The sequence below is a fragment of the Copidosoma floridanum genome, unplaced genomic scaffold (assembly GCF_036245765.1).
Source record: "Copidosoma floridanum isolate Cflo_tuat_1 unplaced genomic scaffold, Cflo_Japanese_pri ptg000021l, whole genome shotgun sequence".
NCBI classification, from domain to species: domain Eukaryota; kingdom Metazoa; phylum Arthropoda; class Insecta; order Hymenoptera; family Encyrtidae; genus Copidosoma; species Copidosoma floridanum.
The window spans coordinates 31,390,763-31,409,985 of record NW_028321898.1 but is presented as its reverse complement, the minus strand read 5'-3'; the positions used below and the strand labels follow the sequence as shown (position 1 = coordinate 31,409,985).

The following is a 19,223-nucleotide window of genomic DNA, read 5'->3' as shown; positions in this document are numbered from 1 at the left end:
AGCAATTTCAAAAACGGCATTGCCTATGCGTACAATAAAAGAAAGCACACGTACACTCGTAGCACACGCGTAAACAGTACACCTTATGTAACCAGGGTAGGGGGGAGGGGCTGCAATTTATACGTATACTTTAAACGGGGTTTGCATAAACATGGACGGCGGGGCTTTGTAATTTCAAATGAGGGCCCGGGCCTCGCTTTTGACTCGCGCTCGGTTTTCATATCGAGAATCGTCGAGAAACTCTACTGTACTTAATTGCCCCCGCGGTTGTGCCATTAAAACGAATGAAGAGTGCAACATTTGCCCGCGAGCTCGATGAGACGGTGAAAAATCTATAGAGTAGGTGCACGGGCTACACAACGAATAACTATATTTTTTTTTTTTTTTTTTTTTTTTTTAATGCCAACCATGCCCGTTACTGTTAAACAATCTTTGATTTAATTAAAAAAAATAAGAATCACCTTAACTATACATATATATATTTTTTTAATGCCAACCATGCCCGTTACTGTTAAACAATCTTTGATTTAATTTAAAAAAAAAAAAAGAATCACCTTTCAAAAAGAGTTTCTTAGAATCAAGGAAATATATCAATTACAAAATTGTTCCAAGTGGATCTCTTGAAACGAGACATTGCACATATTCCCCCTTTGGGAAAAATGTTTATTTCAAACGAGAATGTACGCAAAGAGAATATTTTTGGTAAATAATGTATATATCAAACGAGTGTTTGTTTCAGTGTGTAATTAAAAAAAAAAAAAAAAAACTCTCAGTTGGCACGTCAAAGACGCGCTCGCATGATACGTGTAGTGTCTAGAACGCGTATGGTAAAAAAAAGGGACGAGAGAAAAAGAAGTGGCCGGTCGGGTCAGCTGGCGAGGGAGGAGAGCGCGGAGGGGGGGCCCGTGGCAGCCGTATATTGGTACCGGAGCAGCGACGGAGAAGCAGTCCTTCGCGCGAGCTCGTCGACGAGGCACCGGTGGGTCCGACTCCCCCTTACCTATACCCACATCCTCTGTTTGATACATATTATATTCTCCCTCTTGATCTATACTGCGCTGCTTTGTAACGTGAGGCCCTTGGGCTGCTGATTCTTGCATTCCTGGGCCCCCTCGCCGCATTATGGCCTCCTCTCTTTGCTGCTTCTTCGTGTCGTTGCCCTTCCACTCTTGACGGCTATGGGGAATCCGCTCGTTTGCTCCGGAGCATCCTACGGTTGTTTGTACTTACGTACTCGCGTTGCAATTTTTGCTCGTTACGGCAGTGAATCGGTTCGACGGATTAATTTATGTTGTTCTCTTGGATGAACATCATCGATTGCGTTGGATGATAATTGTATCAAGTACCTGCATGCAAGTAAAGTGTAACAAAGGAATGTTTTGGTCAAGTTTTTTTCCTTCGGTCTTACCGATCTTTTACAAATGAATCAAGTAAATGTGATAGGTAAAATCGGAGAATCGAATAGACGGCTTGTGGGATGAAAAGTTGCGTCTACTTGGTTTTTTTTTTGTTTGGCCCGGTGAATCGTGTACAGTATAGAGTGTGATCGGTAAAAATCGGATATTTTTTTAGTTGTATCAAAAGTGATCGGTAACAATCGCGAGTTTCAAATTTTTTACAAATCTATTCAAACGTAAAAATTCATTTCCTTTGAAAACATTGATTTTTTCTATCGATCCACATGTAGATAAACTGTTCGATCGGTTGATGGCGTTTAATTGAGGAAAATACATGTACGTGTGCAACGACGATTGTTTCCATTATCTCGTGATCATTGTTGCATGACTCCTCAATTGGATCAAGTGTAATTTTATTGCTTCATTGATAAAACCAAAGTGGAGCTGAAAGACTGGAAATTGTAGCTCCATACCGATCCTTTCAGAAAACGAGCGTAACTTGTTCTGATGCCATAAAAAAAAAAAAAAAAAAAAAAAAAGTAGTCACGACTTTCCAAGTCAAAGGTCGTTCTTTCAATTATTCAAACGATCTCGGCTGAAACGTCCACTCGACTAGATCAAAATACATCAAACTCTTACTACAATAATGCTAATAAAGAGGTAGAGCTGGTTTGTCTCATTAATTGACGAGGTCACTCTGTTCCATGCGGTACTCCTTACGTGGAATTTTACTTTTCTTTTTTTTTTTTTTTCCCACAAGACACGCTGGAGTTCCATATATTCGTCTCGCGTTCACGAGTGTGCTAATTACTGCTCGTTTGTAAATTACGCGAATTAAAGAAAATAAAACTAACAAAACTAATTGATAAAAAAAAAAAAAAAAAAAAAAAAAAGTATCACTTTTTCTGCTCGAACCTCAACGAAAAAGAGTTATAGTGGAGTAAAGGTCAAGCTATACACTATTTTTAGCTTTTAAACGTATACGGCGTACTTAAATTATCATTCGAAATACGCGAGTGGTCCCTCGGGTCGTTGACACTCGTTAGCTTGTGCGTATACGCACGAAACAGTCCGTACGTGAGTATTTAGAATCGCGTCCCATACCTTACAAAGTCGTCCCCATGTCGGTGGCCCAACTGTAAGTGAAAGCATGTAGTTAAAAATCAGCGCGTTTGAACGAAGATCGAAACGGCGTTTCCAGATCTCCGGCCCTGCCGACGTTACAAAACAACTCGCGCGATCCACCAAAGAGCCGAGAATCCTGTGTTTCACCATCCCAACTTTCCCGACCCACATCCTATTGCGTATGAAAAAAAACAAACAAAAAAATCACTCGAGGCACCGAACCAAAAAAACGTCAATCATAAACTTTTTTGTTTCATCGCCCACACGCAGGACCGTACAGGAAGTGCATTATCGTGTACGCGCATAGGCGAAGAAAAAAGGGGGAAAAATGTCGACGATGGCGCAGGAAGTGTTGACGCAAGCCACGAAGGAACTGACGCTGAACGACAAAGTGAAGCGGCTGCCGAAACTAATGATCGGCACTATCGAGTTCAAGTTCGAGGTGGAGCCTCTGGACAAGGACTTCTTGGACAGGGCCGCGAAGGAGCTCCGCGAGACTCCCGAGAACGTCGAACCGGCCCTTCAAATGCTCCGAGAACTTATCGAAGGTAGCAATTTTTTTTTTTTTTTTTTTTTTTTTCTCAAGAGCTTCAAAGGATTTGAGGAAAAACAAACGGACAAACCAGTGGTGGTTTAATGGCACTTTTCAACGACCGTTTATCATCCGAATAATCGCGTGCCAAAGTGCATTTCCATGTGGCTGCTTGCGTATAAAAGTTTACGACCCACGAACCAGTTTTCTTTCCGTCTCTCGGAATATTTTGACATTCGCATGCTGGAATCAAATTTCAAATCAATTTTTTGTGCCCGAGCCGCCTGACGGACACCGAGAAGAGGAGGAAGGTCGCGTCTCGTATTGTTTTTTTGTTTTGTTCAAATGACGTTTGAATATTCAAACAAAAAAAGGTTCCAGCTTATCATTCGAAACTATTAGTTCGCTAATCGCGCGCGACTGAAATTGTTTCGAGAATTTAAATACAATGAATTGCGCAACGCCCGCCGACTGACAGCAGCGATAGAGAGGGACAATTGTACGTATGTATAAATGTACTTAAACTTAACTTTCTCCGAGCGTAGGTATATATATATACACACGAAAACAAGAGTTGAATCGCCGCGAATTATTCAACCTCGCGGTATCTCCAAAGAGTCATCTGCCGCACGACTGTTTTCTCTCTCGATTTCTCTAACGCGCCTATAGGGGGGGAAACCTGCATCTGCTTTTTTGTGTATATACCCGCTTGTGACGGGAAAAATCAACTGTACGAGGTATTAGCGAGCCACAGGCTGCAGCCGTCGAAAGTGAAATTTTACCACAGCCGCGTACACGTTTACACCACGGGGTTTCATTGCGGTGGTAATAAGACTTTGTGGATTGCGTGTGGCGTATACACTCACACGTTGCGCAATGAAAAATTTGGGTAATCCTTTTACGATGTACCTTTTCATTTCGGCTTACGTAATTTTTTAGAGAAAATCGTGGAAAAGCACTCGAGTACGGTTGAGGAGAGTTGGATTTTTTTTTTTCAACTGACAACAAATTACTACACTAACTAAGTTGAAGCATTGCGATCTACCGGTTTTTTGACACCGTCCTTTATTATTCATGCCAAGTTTTACGAGCCAGGAAATTTCAAAGAAACAGATTAACGCATCCAGGTATGACGCAAGGCAGTTCCTGTAAATCGGGCTAACATGTACTCGGATTTGAGTGCTTTAGTAGAGGCGTGTTAATAGTATACGCCTAAACTCGATTTCAGAAAAAATCGCGGCTATGCGGTCATTGCGTAAGATCGCTTTATATGTATTTATATGACGAACGAAAGGAAGTAAAAATATCTGCGTTTATTCGGGTTCCAGGATCAATGCGTGATTGATTACATGTGTTTTTTTTTTTTTTTTTTTTCTGGCATTTTACTTGCAGCGTTGGTATGCACGAGAAGTTTTTTAACAATCGTCTCTGGTGCATTCATCTTAAAAATTGAGCCAAAATGATCAGCAACTGTATTGTATTTCATTGAAAAAAAAATTTTTAGTTTGAAATTTAGCATGTTGAGTACGATTTATGTTGTGTGTGTATACGATACACACGAGCATAAGAAGTTACATTAAAAATAAAAAAGTCAAAACTACATCATATTTATTTTTATTCCATTTCAGCTTAAGCGTATAACACATTTGCATGCACGAATATCCTTATCTGTATTTTTACTATGTTGTCGGTTACTTGTATGTTATTGTAACTCAACAATAAAATATAACGGAATTTATGAATCATCTGTTTAATTTATAATGATTATCAGCATTTTTCCATTTACAAGATACGTCTTAATCATGCACTAAAAATAATTTTCATTTGCATCCTCCAATGAATGCTATTTTAGTCTCTGATTATAGCTTGAACCAATTGCATTATAAATACATTAATTTCATTCGAAATAGTATCTCCCATCATCATATACTGGAAATAATTAAGCAAGTTGGAAAAATGTATAAATAGTTCTTCCGAAACTATTTAGCATGTGCATTGTAATTTTTTCAAATTTTTAGCAAAAATTGCTGTGCATCACAACGACATTGTTCTTCGATACACGTGTTTCCTCTTTTAGTATTACATCGATTGAACAAACTAGCTGGCAATATTTATGGCATAATGAATCTATTATTTTCAACTCCTCCAGTGTATTAACGTTTAAAATTAATAATATGGCACAAGCTCGTTATACAACAGTAATTTAAAACTCTACACTTTCAAATTCAATGAAATCATATAACCATACAGTGCGATTAAACTTTATACCGTTGATAAAAAAACATGCAGCGTAAATAGTCACATAATGGCACTGTTTGTTTATTTTACGATTCAACGGTGATCATTAAACTGTCGAAATCAAATACAAGTTAACGGATAAAAAATAAAATGATTCTTCCTAGTAAAGTTTCAGGCAAATTCTTAATGAAATCGCCTTGTTTTACAGCTGAACCCAACTTCTACGTACCTACCTCGAGGGAGTTCCTCCAGAGATTCTTGCGGCCGTGCAAATGGTATCCAAAGAGTGCTTTTGAGTTGGTAAGCCAAACATCGATTTTTTTTCCTCACTATAGAAACGATTCTCTAACTAAAAATGTAAACTAATTAAATGGTAAAAAAAATGTCTAATCCAATGTGAGGATGTTATGGATACTTATTATGTAATAATGTGCGTAATCAAGTGTCGATACTAGATTGCATAATTTTTATCCAAGTGAGCTGAAATTCAGTGATTAGCTTCCTTTTTACATCAGAAGCAAATGATTGAATTTTGCAAGTATAAAATATGACTATGAATAAAGAAAAATCAAGATTTTAAAACAATGAGAAATCGCAGTTCTACTGTTAAGTATTCAATAAAAAAAAAAAAAAAAACTTTTAGACCATGCGATTCCAAAATAGCGCTGTTGTAACACTCTCGACGACAAATGTTGTTTTAAAACGTCGAAAAAATCGGTCCACTTTTTATTTGAAATTTCAAAACAAAAAGAGATCATTTCAATCGACTTCGTTACATTAGACGGTTTTTTTTAATCGCAATCCTGAATGGTGCATTACGTAACACGCGTATCAGGTGTTTCGTACCGAGACGAGTGTCGACCACATTCTTGCAAACTCATTATTGCGTTGTGATACAATTAAATTAAAAAAAAAAAAAAAATCAATAATAATAATAATAATAAATGTTGCACGCAATAAGAAATAACGCGAGGTAGGAAAAAATCAGTACTTTGAGAGATATTTTTCCGTAATCCATGACTAATCAACTTCAAATGGAAACAGATGAAGCGCTTCTACAAGTTTCGCCAGAGCCACCCGCGCTACTGCGCGAACCTGACACCTTCGAACGAACGAGCGGTGCTGATGTCTGGATTACTCTTACCGATTCCACGTCGTACTGCTGACGGTGTCCGAGTCTTCCTCGTCGAAGGCGGCAAAAAGTGGAAGCCCAAGGAGATCTCCCTCGACCAGATATTCCGTGGCGTCATACTGTTCCTCGAGGCCGCCATCGCCGAGCCCAAATCCCAGGTAATTCAATTTTTTTTCTTTTTTTTTTTTTTTTTGTTCCAAAGATGTAAAAAAAATGTTGAATCACCAATACCATTATTATTATTATTATTCTGCTTGATAAATGCATGCTCGTAGGTTTCCACTGCGAGACCAAAACACTTTTTATTCGTGCATAAGCAAACCACCGGTTGTTTATCGAATTCCAAAAACATAAAAATCGTGAAAAAAATGAAGATACCCGCAATCGCAAAAATAAAAAAAAACCGGTTGCCGATGTTCCATTAGGCTTCGCGATAAAAAAATTTAAAGACAAAAGGTGTTTTTCCTCAGGTGGGCGGTGTCCGAGTGATCCTCGACATGGAAGGACTCGCGCTCTCCCAGGTGACGTACTTCACGCCGTCCTTCGCCGCGGCGGTCGTCGACTTTGTGCAGAACTGCTTGCCGTGCCGGCTCAAGGGCATCCACGTGGTCAACCAGCCTTTCATTTTCGGCATGGTCTTCGCCTTTTTCAAGCCGTTCATGCAGGTACGTGTACTTGATGCAACAGAGGATCGCCCGACGAGTTTTGCGTCACGTCACCGAGTAGAGCTCGTGTACCTTTTATGGTGATGGTTGTTGTGTATCGTTTGCTTGTAGGAAAAATTGAGGAAAAGGATACATTTTCATGGATCGGACAGAGAAGGGCTGATGAAGCACATCGAGGCCAAAGCCTTGCCCAAAAAATACGGTGGCGAACTGGACTTTCCCGACCAACCGATCGGAGAGCCGTTCGTCAACTACATTGCGTCTTTCGAAGATAATTTCATTGGTAATTAATGGGCACTTTTTTTTTCTCCTTTCATTGGTTGTAGTTTTTTTTTTTTTAATCTAATGTGTTTTTTTAGAAACCAACAAATACGGTTACTCTGCGAAAACGTAAGGAATACGCGATGTCAAGGAAATTTTAGCATATAAAAAGATGGATCTCCAACGGGTGGCGTAATTCAATATATGTATAATCTCGTTTGAGAGTGGCTGTGCGTGAATAAAATATGCATGAATGATGAGTAGTATTAAGCAATTTGTAAAAAAATACAACTTCGAGCGAGTTGTAGTTATAGTGAAGAATTAAGAACATTCCTTATCTAAGACAATAATTACTAAATGGAACGGTAAGATTCGTCACCAATAATTGTTATTAGAATAATATTTTTTGGATATTAATTTTTTGTATAATTTTTTGTTCACAAATTTAATAAATATATTTTATAAAAAATTTGAATTTTTTCGGTTTCTTGCTGTATTTCTCACCTTACAAAAAAAAGTTTAATATTATGAAAAGATAACTAAAAGTAAATAAATTTAGCAAAAAATAAAAAATAAAAATAGGGGACAAAAATATCAAGCTTATAAGTTTTCCAAAAATATTTAAGAATACATGAAATTTATTACTAAAAAGTTCCAGAAAGAATTAAAGGACAAGGTTTGTACTGTAAACTGCTGCAAAGTTTTTTTTTTTTTTTTTGATAGTTTCGAAATAAATTATTAAAAAAAAGAGTTGTATCAGAAAAAATGGTAAGAACTTTTTCAGATGCTAGATTGAGTTTTCGTAGTTGTCTGAAGTAGGTTGTGTAAATAAAAACAATAATTATTTACATTTTGAGACTGTATTCGTTCACAATCTTTACTTTATACAGCATTCATTTGTTCACTTTAGCAGAAACCACCTTTACACTAATAACTATAGTTCGACTGGAGGATAATGCTGCTCGAACGAGGTATCTGGTAGTTCATCGAGTAGATTCAATTTTTATGGAAATTCACTGATCTAGTAGTCATTGTGCACATGAAAAGAGATGATGATGTTGACATTTCTCGTAAATCTATGAAATGCGCTCTCTAAACGTATGTACGTTAACAATCATAATGTGTATAAATATAAAGAACGTTTTTTAAATAGCTTCGTATTTTTATAGACTTTTTTTCGATAAACATTTAGGAAATTTCTTTCAACATTTTTACAGTCTTAACTATATTTTTATCGTATTCTGTATATATTTATTTATAAATATCGCTGTTTGCAAAATATGCTGAGTGCATAGCTACAATAAGCTTTCTGTTTTGAGAATAAACAGTGTGCTCATGCGATTAGCAAGAATTTTTGTTCACTATTTGGTTTTACATAGCGGACAAAACAACGCTAGATGGGCAAGGGTAGAAAAATTCTGATTCCTTTTTTCGTCATAATGTTGCTATACATCATGTACGACTAAAAATAACATTCTACCTCGATTAATAGACACGTTTTTCTCAATACAACTACGGTTGAGTTGAAAAATAAGTGGAAACATTTTTATTTAACAGCTTCAATAGGCAATTTTCTTTTCATTTTCAGAAAATTTTTTTCCTTCAACATATTTTTTTACGTTTTACATATACTCAACACTCAACATTCAACATTAAATGGGGATAACACCACATAAATTTCTTACAAACATTTCTAACCGCAGTTATTTTTAATTATCTTATTTTTCTTAAATTTATTAAGGGCTTTCTTTCCCAGCGATAATCTTCAGGTTACTTTAACAGTAACCTTGTACTAACGCTTATTAGTATAGTTGTGTCAACAGTTTTTTTTGTGAGTATGAAAAAACCATTTAATTCACTTTTAGAAGTTACAGTTTTTAACCAAAGTTTAATTCACGTTATAATTTTTTAATTAAAAACTAATAAATCTGTTAAATATTTTTCATGTTGTAGCAATATGGCTACATGAAATAAAAGTTTATCATCCGCTAGTATGTATTTTAATGTGCAGTTAAAAATAAGACATTTCAAAAATAAGTTAAAACAAGAGTATAAATTATTCACAAAAGTGAAGGTGTAGTTTGAATAATACACGGGTTTCTTTAGATTACGTCAAATTATTTTGATTTAAAAATAATCTTGAAAGTAAAAACTATGTGAAAGATTTACTGCCATGTTGATAAAATCGTAATATTCATGAATTTTTTTTTACGCTTACTGGTGTTCTGCCATCGGTGTTTGTAAAACATTTACATTTTAGGTCCCGAATGATTATTGTTCATCTCGGCCTTTCAGTTTCCAACTTCGCATTAAAAAACACGGCCGTGATAAAAATGTTTTGCCATTAGTTTTTTAGATAGCAAATACTAACTGTAATTTTATAATAAAATACGCTTATTTCTACGTAGTGTCGCTAAGCCACATTTAATATTTTTACTATGGATCTCTTAAACTTTATTTTACATAAAGCGGTTTCCACAATTTTAAACTTTTTTTTTTTTTTTGGCATTGTACATAGTTATTATTTTTAACGTTTAGACCAGCTTGAACTTCTATTGGATTTTATTAGCGCGTACATAAATCATTATATTTTGTCACTTTCACAGTGGAAAAATGTTTTCAAGGTATTCTCTAATCCTAACTATATGAAAATAAAATTTTAAATCTCTACTTCGTTTTAATTAGTAAATACAGTAACCATGTATATTGAAAGAAAAATAAGTATATTTATTTAACTCGATGCGCGCGATTTTCGATTGTCTATTACACAATTATAATATATGTATTTCACGTGCACATGACCAAGAGCATGAACAATAACAGCACAGATATGTAGAGAATAGGCATCGTCTCAAAAGTTGCATTGTACATTGACTCTACATATTCATCCATACTTATTTATAGTCGGACGTTTTTACAATATTTATCTTGTATATTTTTTATATAATTTTACAGGTACTATAAACAATTGTTCATCATATACATATACTTTTTTCATTTATTTGATAAAGTTTACAATTTTAGTTCATATAGTCACCGAAATATATAGATTGTGTATTTAATCATATACATCAGACGCATTGCGTAGATCGATTGTCAAAGTAGATACGATATATATTTTTGATAATAAGACTTTATCTTTTAGTGCCAAAGCAATATTATTACAATCATTTTATATAGCAGTCGAAAAGTTATAGTTGTAGGCCATTTGTTACTTTGCGTAGAAAAACTTTAAATTAGCTTTAGAAGAGCAGAAAAGTGCGTCATTCAAATACATGTGTTTATTATATCCTGTTTCATTAACTAATAAATAATAACCACAAACTTGATAATTCGAGTATTCACATGTAGAATATCTTCAGAATAACCAAGTTTATGGTTCTCATTATTTAGTTAACTTTGTCTGACACAAAATCTTGTTGTTCAGATACAACAGATGATATCTTTAAGCATCTTCAATCATTGTGATTACTCTTTAAAATAAAATGATTTTGTCACAACCGGTAGTTGATTTAATGGAGTATCTAAAACGATTTCATAACCATTTGATAAATGTTGAATATACTATTTTTAGAAATGCTTTTACTATTCGTAAGTTTAGATGGAAAAATATTCTATTGGATTACAGGATTGATAGTCCCGACGAAACGTTCATGGTGATTTGGTATACTATGTAGAAATTTGAATTCTATCTACTTAAATTTGTCAAAGTGCACAGCACGAAATCGAAATATACTAATAGAACATGTTTCTGGAAGAACACTATTAATCTCATGCCTACGTAGGTTCATCGTCATCGATTTATGTACACATATATATTTGTAAATGTTAGGCTTACGAGGTAGAACACGATGATGCATGAAATTGTATAATAGACCACTTTGTAAAGTTTATCTACAATTTCGCAGATCTAGTAGAAAAAGGCGCAATGTTTTGTCACTAAGAAGTACAAGGTCAAGGATGACTTCCATTTTTTTCAAGAGAATGTTTCTGTACATTTTTCAGCTCGATCCTCGTCTCCTTTGCTAGGCCGTTGACATTGAAACTTACAAAACTTTTACCGAATTTGATTATTCTAATGTGTAATATCAATAATATACTTTTCCTTTAAATTTAATGAGATTCGTAGAATATTTCAACTGTAAAAATTGTATCAACTGAAATTAAATCATGGCTGTGTTAATAATCCAACTTTTACAACAGATAATCAATCTTTTTGTTTTTGGATTTTTTACAAAATTTTGTAAAATCTTAAATTCACTTTTGTGCGATTTTTATAACTAAGATTTTCTTCCAGCAATTATAGATCTTAAATTTTATTCGTAACAACCATATCAAAATAAAAAAATTATTCGCTGCATAAAGTATAGTCGTACTTATTTTATATAATTAGCTTAAAAAACAATAGACGTCAATGATATCCATTGTTATTCAAATTACTTTCGATCAATACTCGTAGAATTTAGTTGATTTTTTATTGTAAAAAAATCGGTTCAATTCAGCCACAATGTCAATTTTTATTTTTTATTCTCCTTAAAAGACGCATATAATTGTATGTTAACTGTATCCTGATGAATAATCATTAAATTAAATATTCGATGGTAAGAAACTTTTTGTTTCAAAATTTGACAAAAATGTTCATTTCCCTAACCAATTTTTTTTTTTTCGTATAATAAAGTTCATTGTATGCACGAAACTATACTTGAATTATTAGCAAACGATTTATTTCATGAATATTAATATCTTCACGTAAAACTTGTTTATGATACAAAAAACGTTTTGTTTTTACAATTTTCTCTAACTTTCAGTCACCGACATGCCACTTCTTCGTTACATTATCGCAAGTGAGTCAAGTTCTTAGATCAGGGTTTTTTTCCCTTTTTTTTACAACTCCAAATCGTATTAATCGTTACACTTGCATATAAATATTTTACAATTAAAAAACTACGAGGCAATGAGTAAAATCTGCTCAGCCTCTTTCCTTGAATATCCGAAAATAAGCAAATCACTTGTAATTTTAGTCCAACCGCTTCAATCAATATTTCATTTTTTTAAATTCAATATTCATGCCTCGGCTAATTTACCGGAGCAACAAAATAACCGTCAGGCCTCTCTAAACACCAATACATAGTTTTCATAGCTGTTGTCTATTATCTACAGGATCTTAGCAAATTTCAGTACTTAAATGGCTGTTGTGACAAATCTAAAAATTTTTATTAAAGTAGCGCTCGACCAGCAAGCACTACATGTCTACATATTTTTGTCATTAATTCTAGGATTACACCGACGTAGGGTTTCAAAGTTTTGCTTGAGAAATTTCCTTTAAACGCAAAAGTAACGTTATAATTTAGTAATGCATCAGTAAAAAGAGGATCATTACCCTTGTGATTTAACGTTAAAAAGTTGTTACATCAACTATTGAACAGTACTAACAAAAATATGGTTATAAATAACGTAGTTGTCAATAAACTATTGAATCAAGCATTTCACGGAAAAATAATTTCACCCCAACAGATTGTTTCGCAGCGTAAGGAAAAAGCGCTCACGCGATACTCATTCGAATCACAAACTGGATCAACCAGACAATGAAATCCCAAAGAATCAGATGTCGATTGAGCATAGCAGAATGTTGCGCACACTTTTTTTCAAGTCCTACTTCCATGGGCTTTACTGAAGTTTTTTTTTTTTTGCATTTCATACGTATCCTTCGTAAATGCGCACATTCGGGAAAAATGGAACCATCGTCGTCTCGTGATTGAAATAACGTCTCGTTCGCACGTTCTGAGCGTAAATTAATTATGATTAATTAACTCGTTGATTTATCGTCGCACCAACGACTGATTAAGCTATACCAAATCCATATAAACGAAACCTCCTTTTTTTTTTTTTTTTAAATTTCCTTCATTATTTTACGAAGCAGGACACAGCCACACACAAATATTTTCGAATGATTGTCCATTTTGTCGTGAGTGTAAAATCGTTCATAATCCTTGGAGATATACATTTGTCAAAGATATCGCGACCGATGAATTGATTGTCGTACGAGTCCTTCCTCTCTTTTTTGCTTCGAATGAAAGAATCCAAGGATGTAGTGAAAAAAACGTGCAAACGAGACGTGAGCGAGCGATATTTCTCGGAAATTCGCTGGTATCCCATCACGAAACGATCTTGACGGACTCGTCGTTGAGTAGCAAGCTCAGCCTAAGATCGAGTTCGCCAGCCTCGAGGGCCCATTTTTCCCTTAACCATCATGGCGAGTCAGCGGTTTGGGTGCCCAGGGTGTGTATCGGGAAGAGGTGGTACCAACCGAGGGTCAAGCGGGTCAAGGCCAGCTCTTCGAGGTCGATTTCAGCCCCACCCAAGCCTTGGTTGCTCTCAAAGCCTTGTTTCTTCTGCCACAGCATGACCAGGAGGTTGCGTCCCAAGGCGTCGCAGCTCGCGTACTTTAGGGTCTGCCGGTACTGGGGGTTGCGCGAGTGCCGCACCACCCGAGTCTTGCGCTTGTGCAACCAGCGCTCCTCGGCCCGCAAGTACGTCTTTATGTACGTGTCTGCAAGTCGAAGCAGGTGAAAATTGCAATATCGATTTTTATTTCAAAGGAGCTTGCGACATTAGTGTACTCATAGGTGAAAGAGGGATACAATCTTATTGTGGGTGGGAATGAAATTTCGGTTAAATTTTTCTAGTATAAAATTGATGGTAAACTTACCTGGTTCTTCCGCGTCGAGAGGGCATATATCTTTTGCAGAGATAACTTCGACCTCGAGATTACCTTTGCTCAAAAATATGGCGAGCTTCACTTTGCCGCTTTGTTGATCTACATTTGAGGATGAAAAGTAACAATCTTTAATTCGTATTCATTTGTTGTATTTTAAATTATTTCATACGTTACCTTTAGATGGCCTGAAGGCCTTTGGTGCAACTTGCCCGGGACCAAGTGGAAGGTCAACACCGTTCTCTCCCTTTATAATTGGCTCTATTATCGGCTGACTGTTGGTTGCATTACATTACAAGATAAAATCATATTAGCAGTGACGGTTTACTTTTCATGTGTAAGTATTTAAATCTCGATGTTAGTAGTTATAAAAACATTTTTATTTTTTTTTTTTTATTTTGGCATGCATTGCGTAATAAAATCTTACGATGTAGATTAAAAAGTTACACGACATAAGAATAATAATTTTTTTTTAATACGTGAAAAAAAAAGAAAAAAAAAGATTAATGTTAAAACTTTATACCTCAATTTCTCATCTTCATCTGATTCGCTGTTTCGATCATAAGTACGTCTTTCCAATTCCAGGACGCTGCTTTCTCTGCGGTCACTCGCTCCTACGATTCAATCTTGTATTTTTAAGCTGCTTATGATAAATTCCTAACATACAATTTTTTTTTTAATTTCACATAAAGATGTCATTATTCTTAATGACTTTTTTTTTTGTTGTATTTGCCATTTGGAACTATTAAAATTCAATAAATGTTTCGTGACAAAACTTCTTACAATATTTTCTATAAAAACTAAGAAATAATTTTGTCATGTTCGTACCAACTACATTCAATTGAACTATTACGAAAAATGTCCTTCTAGATCAATTGAATGAATTCAACAATCAAAGAATTAAAAACTTGTAATTGTTGAAAGTACAATATTTTTCTGATACAAAATCAACTCTAGTCCGCTCAATATAGTTTTCTACACAGAACAACCAATGCTACAGAGATTTTAAAATGCTGTACAGATTTTAGTTTATACAATAGCTTTAAAAAGTAGCTAGCGCGAGAGTTACGAGCCCAATTACTAGGTAATTATTTCAAGCTGACTTTTATTATATTTATAAGTTTATATTATAAAGCACAGAGATATAGTTGCAGAGTTTTAAGGCATTGTTTTTTATAATTTATCTATGCTATAATTAAATTATAGCAATGTGTTTTTAAGATGATCATTTTACATAATTTTAAAATAAATTAAATTGATAATTTTTGAATTATTCAAAAATTTTGATTAAATTTTATATAAAAATCAATTCACTAAACTCAATCGAAAATAACAAAAAAAATTTTTTTTTTTAATGTTTCACAATACAGTTTCAAAGAATTATACAATCATACAAAGTAAACACCACAAAAGTTTATTTTTAAATAAATTCCTTTCATTATTTTGCTTTTTTTTAACCATCTGATACACACATATATTTAGACATACAAGTCACGTCGATAGAAACATCAATTTTGCATCTTACTGAACATACAAGCGCTAACATAGTATAATACATCTCGTAAACATAAAAAAAATTTTAAATAAATCTCACAAAAAATAATAAAAAGTTACAGTATTTATTTCAAACGATTTAAAAAAAATTTTATCTCATTGAAATAAAATAAATTCACAGAAATGAAAATGAAAATAATATTTGGTAATACTTAGTTTATAAGATTTAAAATCATTTAATATTACTTTGTCAATCAGTGTAAGACTACTTCCAGCATTAATAGCATCGCATATTATAATGCATGGTTCTGATCTCAAATCTAAGATATTCATTTCAAAGCTAAATCTAAATTTCGCATACATCAATGTAAATCACAAATTCTCACACTATTTACTAAATCAGACATAAAGATCAGTGTAGATGTAATATTTTAAGTTTTTCCCTTACTTTACCACATGAGTATATTAGTATTTTTTCTCAATTGTATCATTTGAATATTGGTACTCTAATCTACTTGACATATGTTGGTACATGTTACTATAAAGACCTTGTTAGTATGAGGAAAATAAAATTGAGACGCACTGTCAACCTAAGATTCGCGATAGATTTTAAGTAAAAGAAAATGAAAGCATGAAGCTCAAAAAATGTGAATTCTGTTTTTAGGACTAATTAAATTATACTGCTCTTTAGAACAATGTTTCTTTTAGCTAACACAATTTTTATGTATCAAACAATGTATGCATAATATAAGACTACTGTAAAAATAAGTATTTAATAAATAAATCATGTACATAAACTTTAATACTCAATGTGACAAACTATTTAACATTGGCTGGTATCGTTTGACTATCTCGTGCAAATGTGTCACATTAAAAAAAAACTCTTAATTTATAAATGGCTATAGTTTTAAACTGATTTGCGAAAGACCAATAATGAACAAATAAAAACTTACTAAAAACAAAGTTTTTATAATAAATTAATTGTTTGGTTTATAAAAATTTTTTATATCATTATTCAAAGTTATAAGGAAATAATAGTTATCTAGCGTATTATGATATAAATCAATAAAAAGGTATCAAATCTAACATCAAACAATAACTATCTAAAGATTACCTTGTACATATGAACCATAAATTTTTCACTTTCATACAATACAATAGATTAGGTAGTTAAAAAAAACTAGATGGTTTTTTTAAAAAGGAAAAAAAACGTTCGAAATTATCGTAGTTATAAATAATAAAGGCACATAAATCAAAATAAAAAAGCCATGTTGTGGATTAAACTATTGATTGATATTATTAACAAATGTTAGGCATACTTTAGTTAAGTGTAACGATTCGTACTAAAATAAATAAATAATTCTAATAAATATTTTATAAATAACAACAAATATTTGTAGTGCACACTCAAAATTCTAGATCCCTTTCTTCTCCATGATGAATTTGTGAAAGACTATAAACTATATACATTTTTTTTACCACAACTACTCTAAAATAATCTATTTACTAACACATTGCATGACTCAAACGGTGAACAGAAAAAAAAATTGTTAGTAGTGTGTGATTCAAAATTCCTCACTACACAAAAGAATTTCTTACCTTAATTAAAAGCCATTAGTTTTTTAGAAGTTATTATTACTGTTAATTTAATAATAAAAAAAGTTGATGAATGATACTGATAAGTAATAAAATTAAAATAACTAACTAACTACCAACTATTGTTATCTATGATACATAACAATTGTGTTAAATTAAAATTTTCTAAAGTAACAATACTATTAGATTTTCATACAATAAACACACAGTTAATTTATAATTTAGTATTTTGCACAATTAAAAAAAAAGAACGAATAAAGTTTAGTGTATTTTCTCGAGTATACTCGGAGTTTAAAAAAATGCACAAGTTACTGAAAGTTAGAAGATTGTTTGAAAAAGTTGTAAAGATTACGAGAGAAGCCTTTTACTTTTCCAAGAAAACGCGAGCGAAATATATCGTTCTAATAGTATTTACTTTCGCAGCACCTGCATAAAAACGGAACGAAAGAGTAACGGAGACGGGCAGAGTAAAAGAAAAATAACAAGTTGGGAATTCCATCATGAAAAAAATGTACACATTCATCTTGTACATGTTTCTTATAAAAGTTGGAGTAGGTAGAAGTGGGTGATAAAAGATAATACAATAAAAATTCAGAGAATTAAACAGTAGGTGACAAAAAGTTTTCAAGAAATTCATTATAAAAAGACAAGTGTCTATATAAATAGTATAGAGAATATTAATTCAAAAAAGTATACTAAACTCTACGAATGATAAAACATTTAGATACAGCGTGAAAGAATCTTGTGCGACAATATAATTGTGTTTTGATTACTTGGTTTTGCAATGGTCAGTCTAAATGAAGTTAAAAAAAAAAAAAAAAAAAAAAAAAGTAGCAACATCTGTTATAACTATGTAGTCCTTCAGTCCTTCGTAAAGTATAACTATACTACTACCATTACTAACGCGTGGTGAGCGTACATCATAAATAAAAATAAATATTGGAAACAAGCAGAGTCCCAATTGTGTAAATACTTTTAATAAATATTAAAAAGTGATAAATATTTTTTAATAATATTTAAAGCTTTTTATGAAAAACTGCGTGACAAGCTATTACAATACGTTTAAGAAAAATTAGCAATCTATTCCTTTATTTAAGTAAATAAAATTCTTTGTTTAGTTAAATCTTAAAATAATAGCAACATTAATCTTAAAAAATGAAATACAGAGTCACAAAACCAAAAAAAATATTTAAAATGTTTAAACTAATATAAATTTGCAAAAACGCACTTAAACAATATTAAAATTTGGCATACAACTATAATTCGGAAATAATTTGGAAAGCGAAAGTAGAGAATGTCTCGGGTCATAAGTACGTACTATCACCTTTGATTTTAACTCGGACTATCAACATGCTGAGGCTTTTTTTAGACTTGCTCCCATGCTGCGAGTATTTTTTAACGTTTTTTTTTTAACAGAAAGCAAAATTTTCAGCCACGAGAGTATTTTTATCAACTGCGTTTTCAGCCCGTGGGCATAAAAAATATATTATCTTTAAAAATCTTTCATACATCAAGGTGCATTTTATCTGAGGAAAAAAATTTGACGGAGTTAAGCGTTTATTTTTGAAAGCATAACTTGGTTTCAAAATTTTTTAACGTTGAGATAGTATCCACTTTGGTGCATAAAAAAAAAAATCAGATTTGGCAGAAACAATGCATAGCCTGACCATTCTTATCATTCGAACAAAAAACAATTTGTTCTCTATCAAACGAAAATTCTAACGCGCGATTATTGGAAGATAAAAATGAGCTTTTTCATAAAATGACTATACTATTGTTCGAAGTTATGCATTGTTGTACACGTAAAGTAAAAAGAAAAAATGCACACATACCTGAGGCAAAAAAAGGCGGAACTAGAAGAACAACTTTAAGAACAAAGCGCCAGTGCACAGACAAGTGAATGTATATATATATATAACGAGAGCGAAAGATATAGTATATATATATATGTACAGACAGATAGAGAGAAATAAGAGTATATAGGAAAGATCGAGTGAAAGCGAAAGAGAGAAAGAAAAGTGAATCTTACCAGATGCCCATAGCGTCGTTCGTAAGTGGCTTGCCAGTG

General features: G+C 33.2%; 2 protein-coding genes across 3 annotated transcripts in view; one reads left to right on the top strand and one right to left on the bottom strand.

Annotated features, from left to right (window-relative positions):
* Positions 1-956: 956 nt before the first annotated feature.
* On the top strand, positions 957-7,684 carry LOC106647768 (alpha-tocopherol transfer protein-like). The gene is made up of 7 exons (XM_014364299.2): positions 957-979; positions 2,793-3,070; positions 5,501-5,592; positions 6,337-6,582; positions 6,895-7,089; positions 7,201-7,372; positions 7,449-7,684. The coding sequence occupies exons 2-7, from the start codon at positions 2,851-2,853 to the stop codon at positions 7,481-7,483; spliced, it is 960 nt and encodes a 319-aa protein (XP_014219785.2). The 5' UTR covers positions 957-979; positions 2,793-2,850; the 3' UTR covers positions 7,484-7,684.
* Positions 7,685-13,241: 5,557 nt separating this feature from the next.
* Fife (regulating synaptic membrane exocytosis protein fife) overlaps positions 13,242-19,223 on the bottom strand; it is a 63,599-nt gene continuing 57,617 nt past the window's right edge. For both annotated transcript variants that reach the window (XM_089594332.1, XM_089594333.1), the window contains exons 19-22: positions 14,589-14,679; positions 14,243-14,340; positions 14,060-14,167; positions 13,242-13,900 (exon numbers count right to left, since the gene is read on the bottom strand). In XM_089594332.1, coding sequence (XP_089450458.1) covers positions 13,599-13,900; positions 14,060-14,167; positions 14,243-14,340; positions 14,589-14,679 — 599 coding nt within the window. In that variant the 3' untranslated portion in view covers positions 13,242-13,598. The remainder of the gene's footprint in view (positions 13,901-14,059; positions 14,168-14,242; positions 14,341-14,588; positions 14,680-19,223) is intronic.

What these genes read in the sequence shown, in the direction of transcription:
- LOC106647768 (XM_014364299.2), top strand. Translation starts at nt 2,851, where the DNA reads ATGTCGACGATGGCGCAGGAAGTGTTGACGCAAGCCACGAAGGAACTG. An exon ending in CAAAGAGTGCTTTTGAGTTG is followed by an intron (nt 5,593 to 6,336) that starts GTAAGCCAAACA and finishes AAATGGAAACAG; the next exon opens with ATGAAGCGCTTCTACAAGTT. An exon ending in TTTTCAAGCCGTTCATGCAG is followed by an intron (nt 7,090 to 7,200) that starts GTACGTGTACTT and finishes GTTTGCTTGTAG; the next exon opens with GAAAAATTGAGGAAAAGGAT.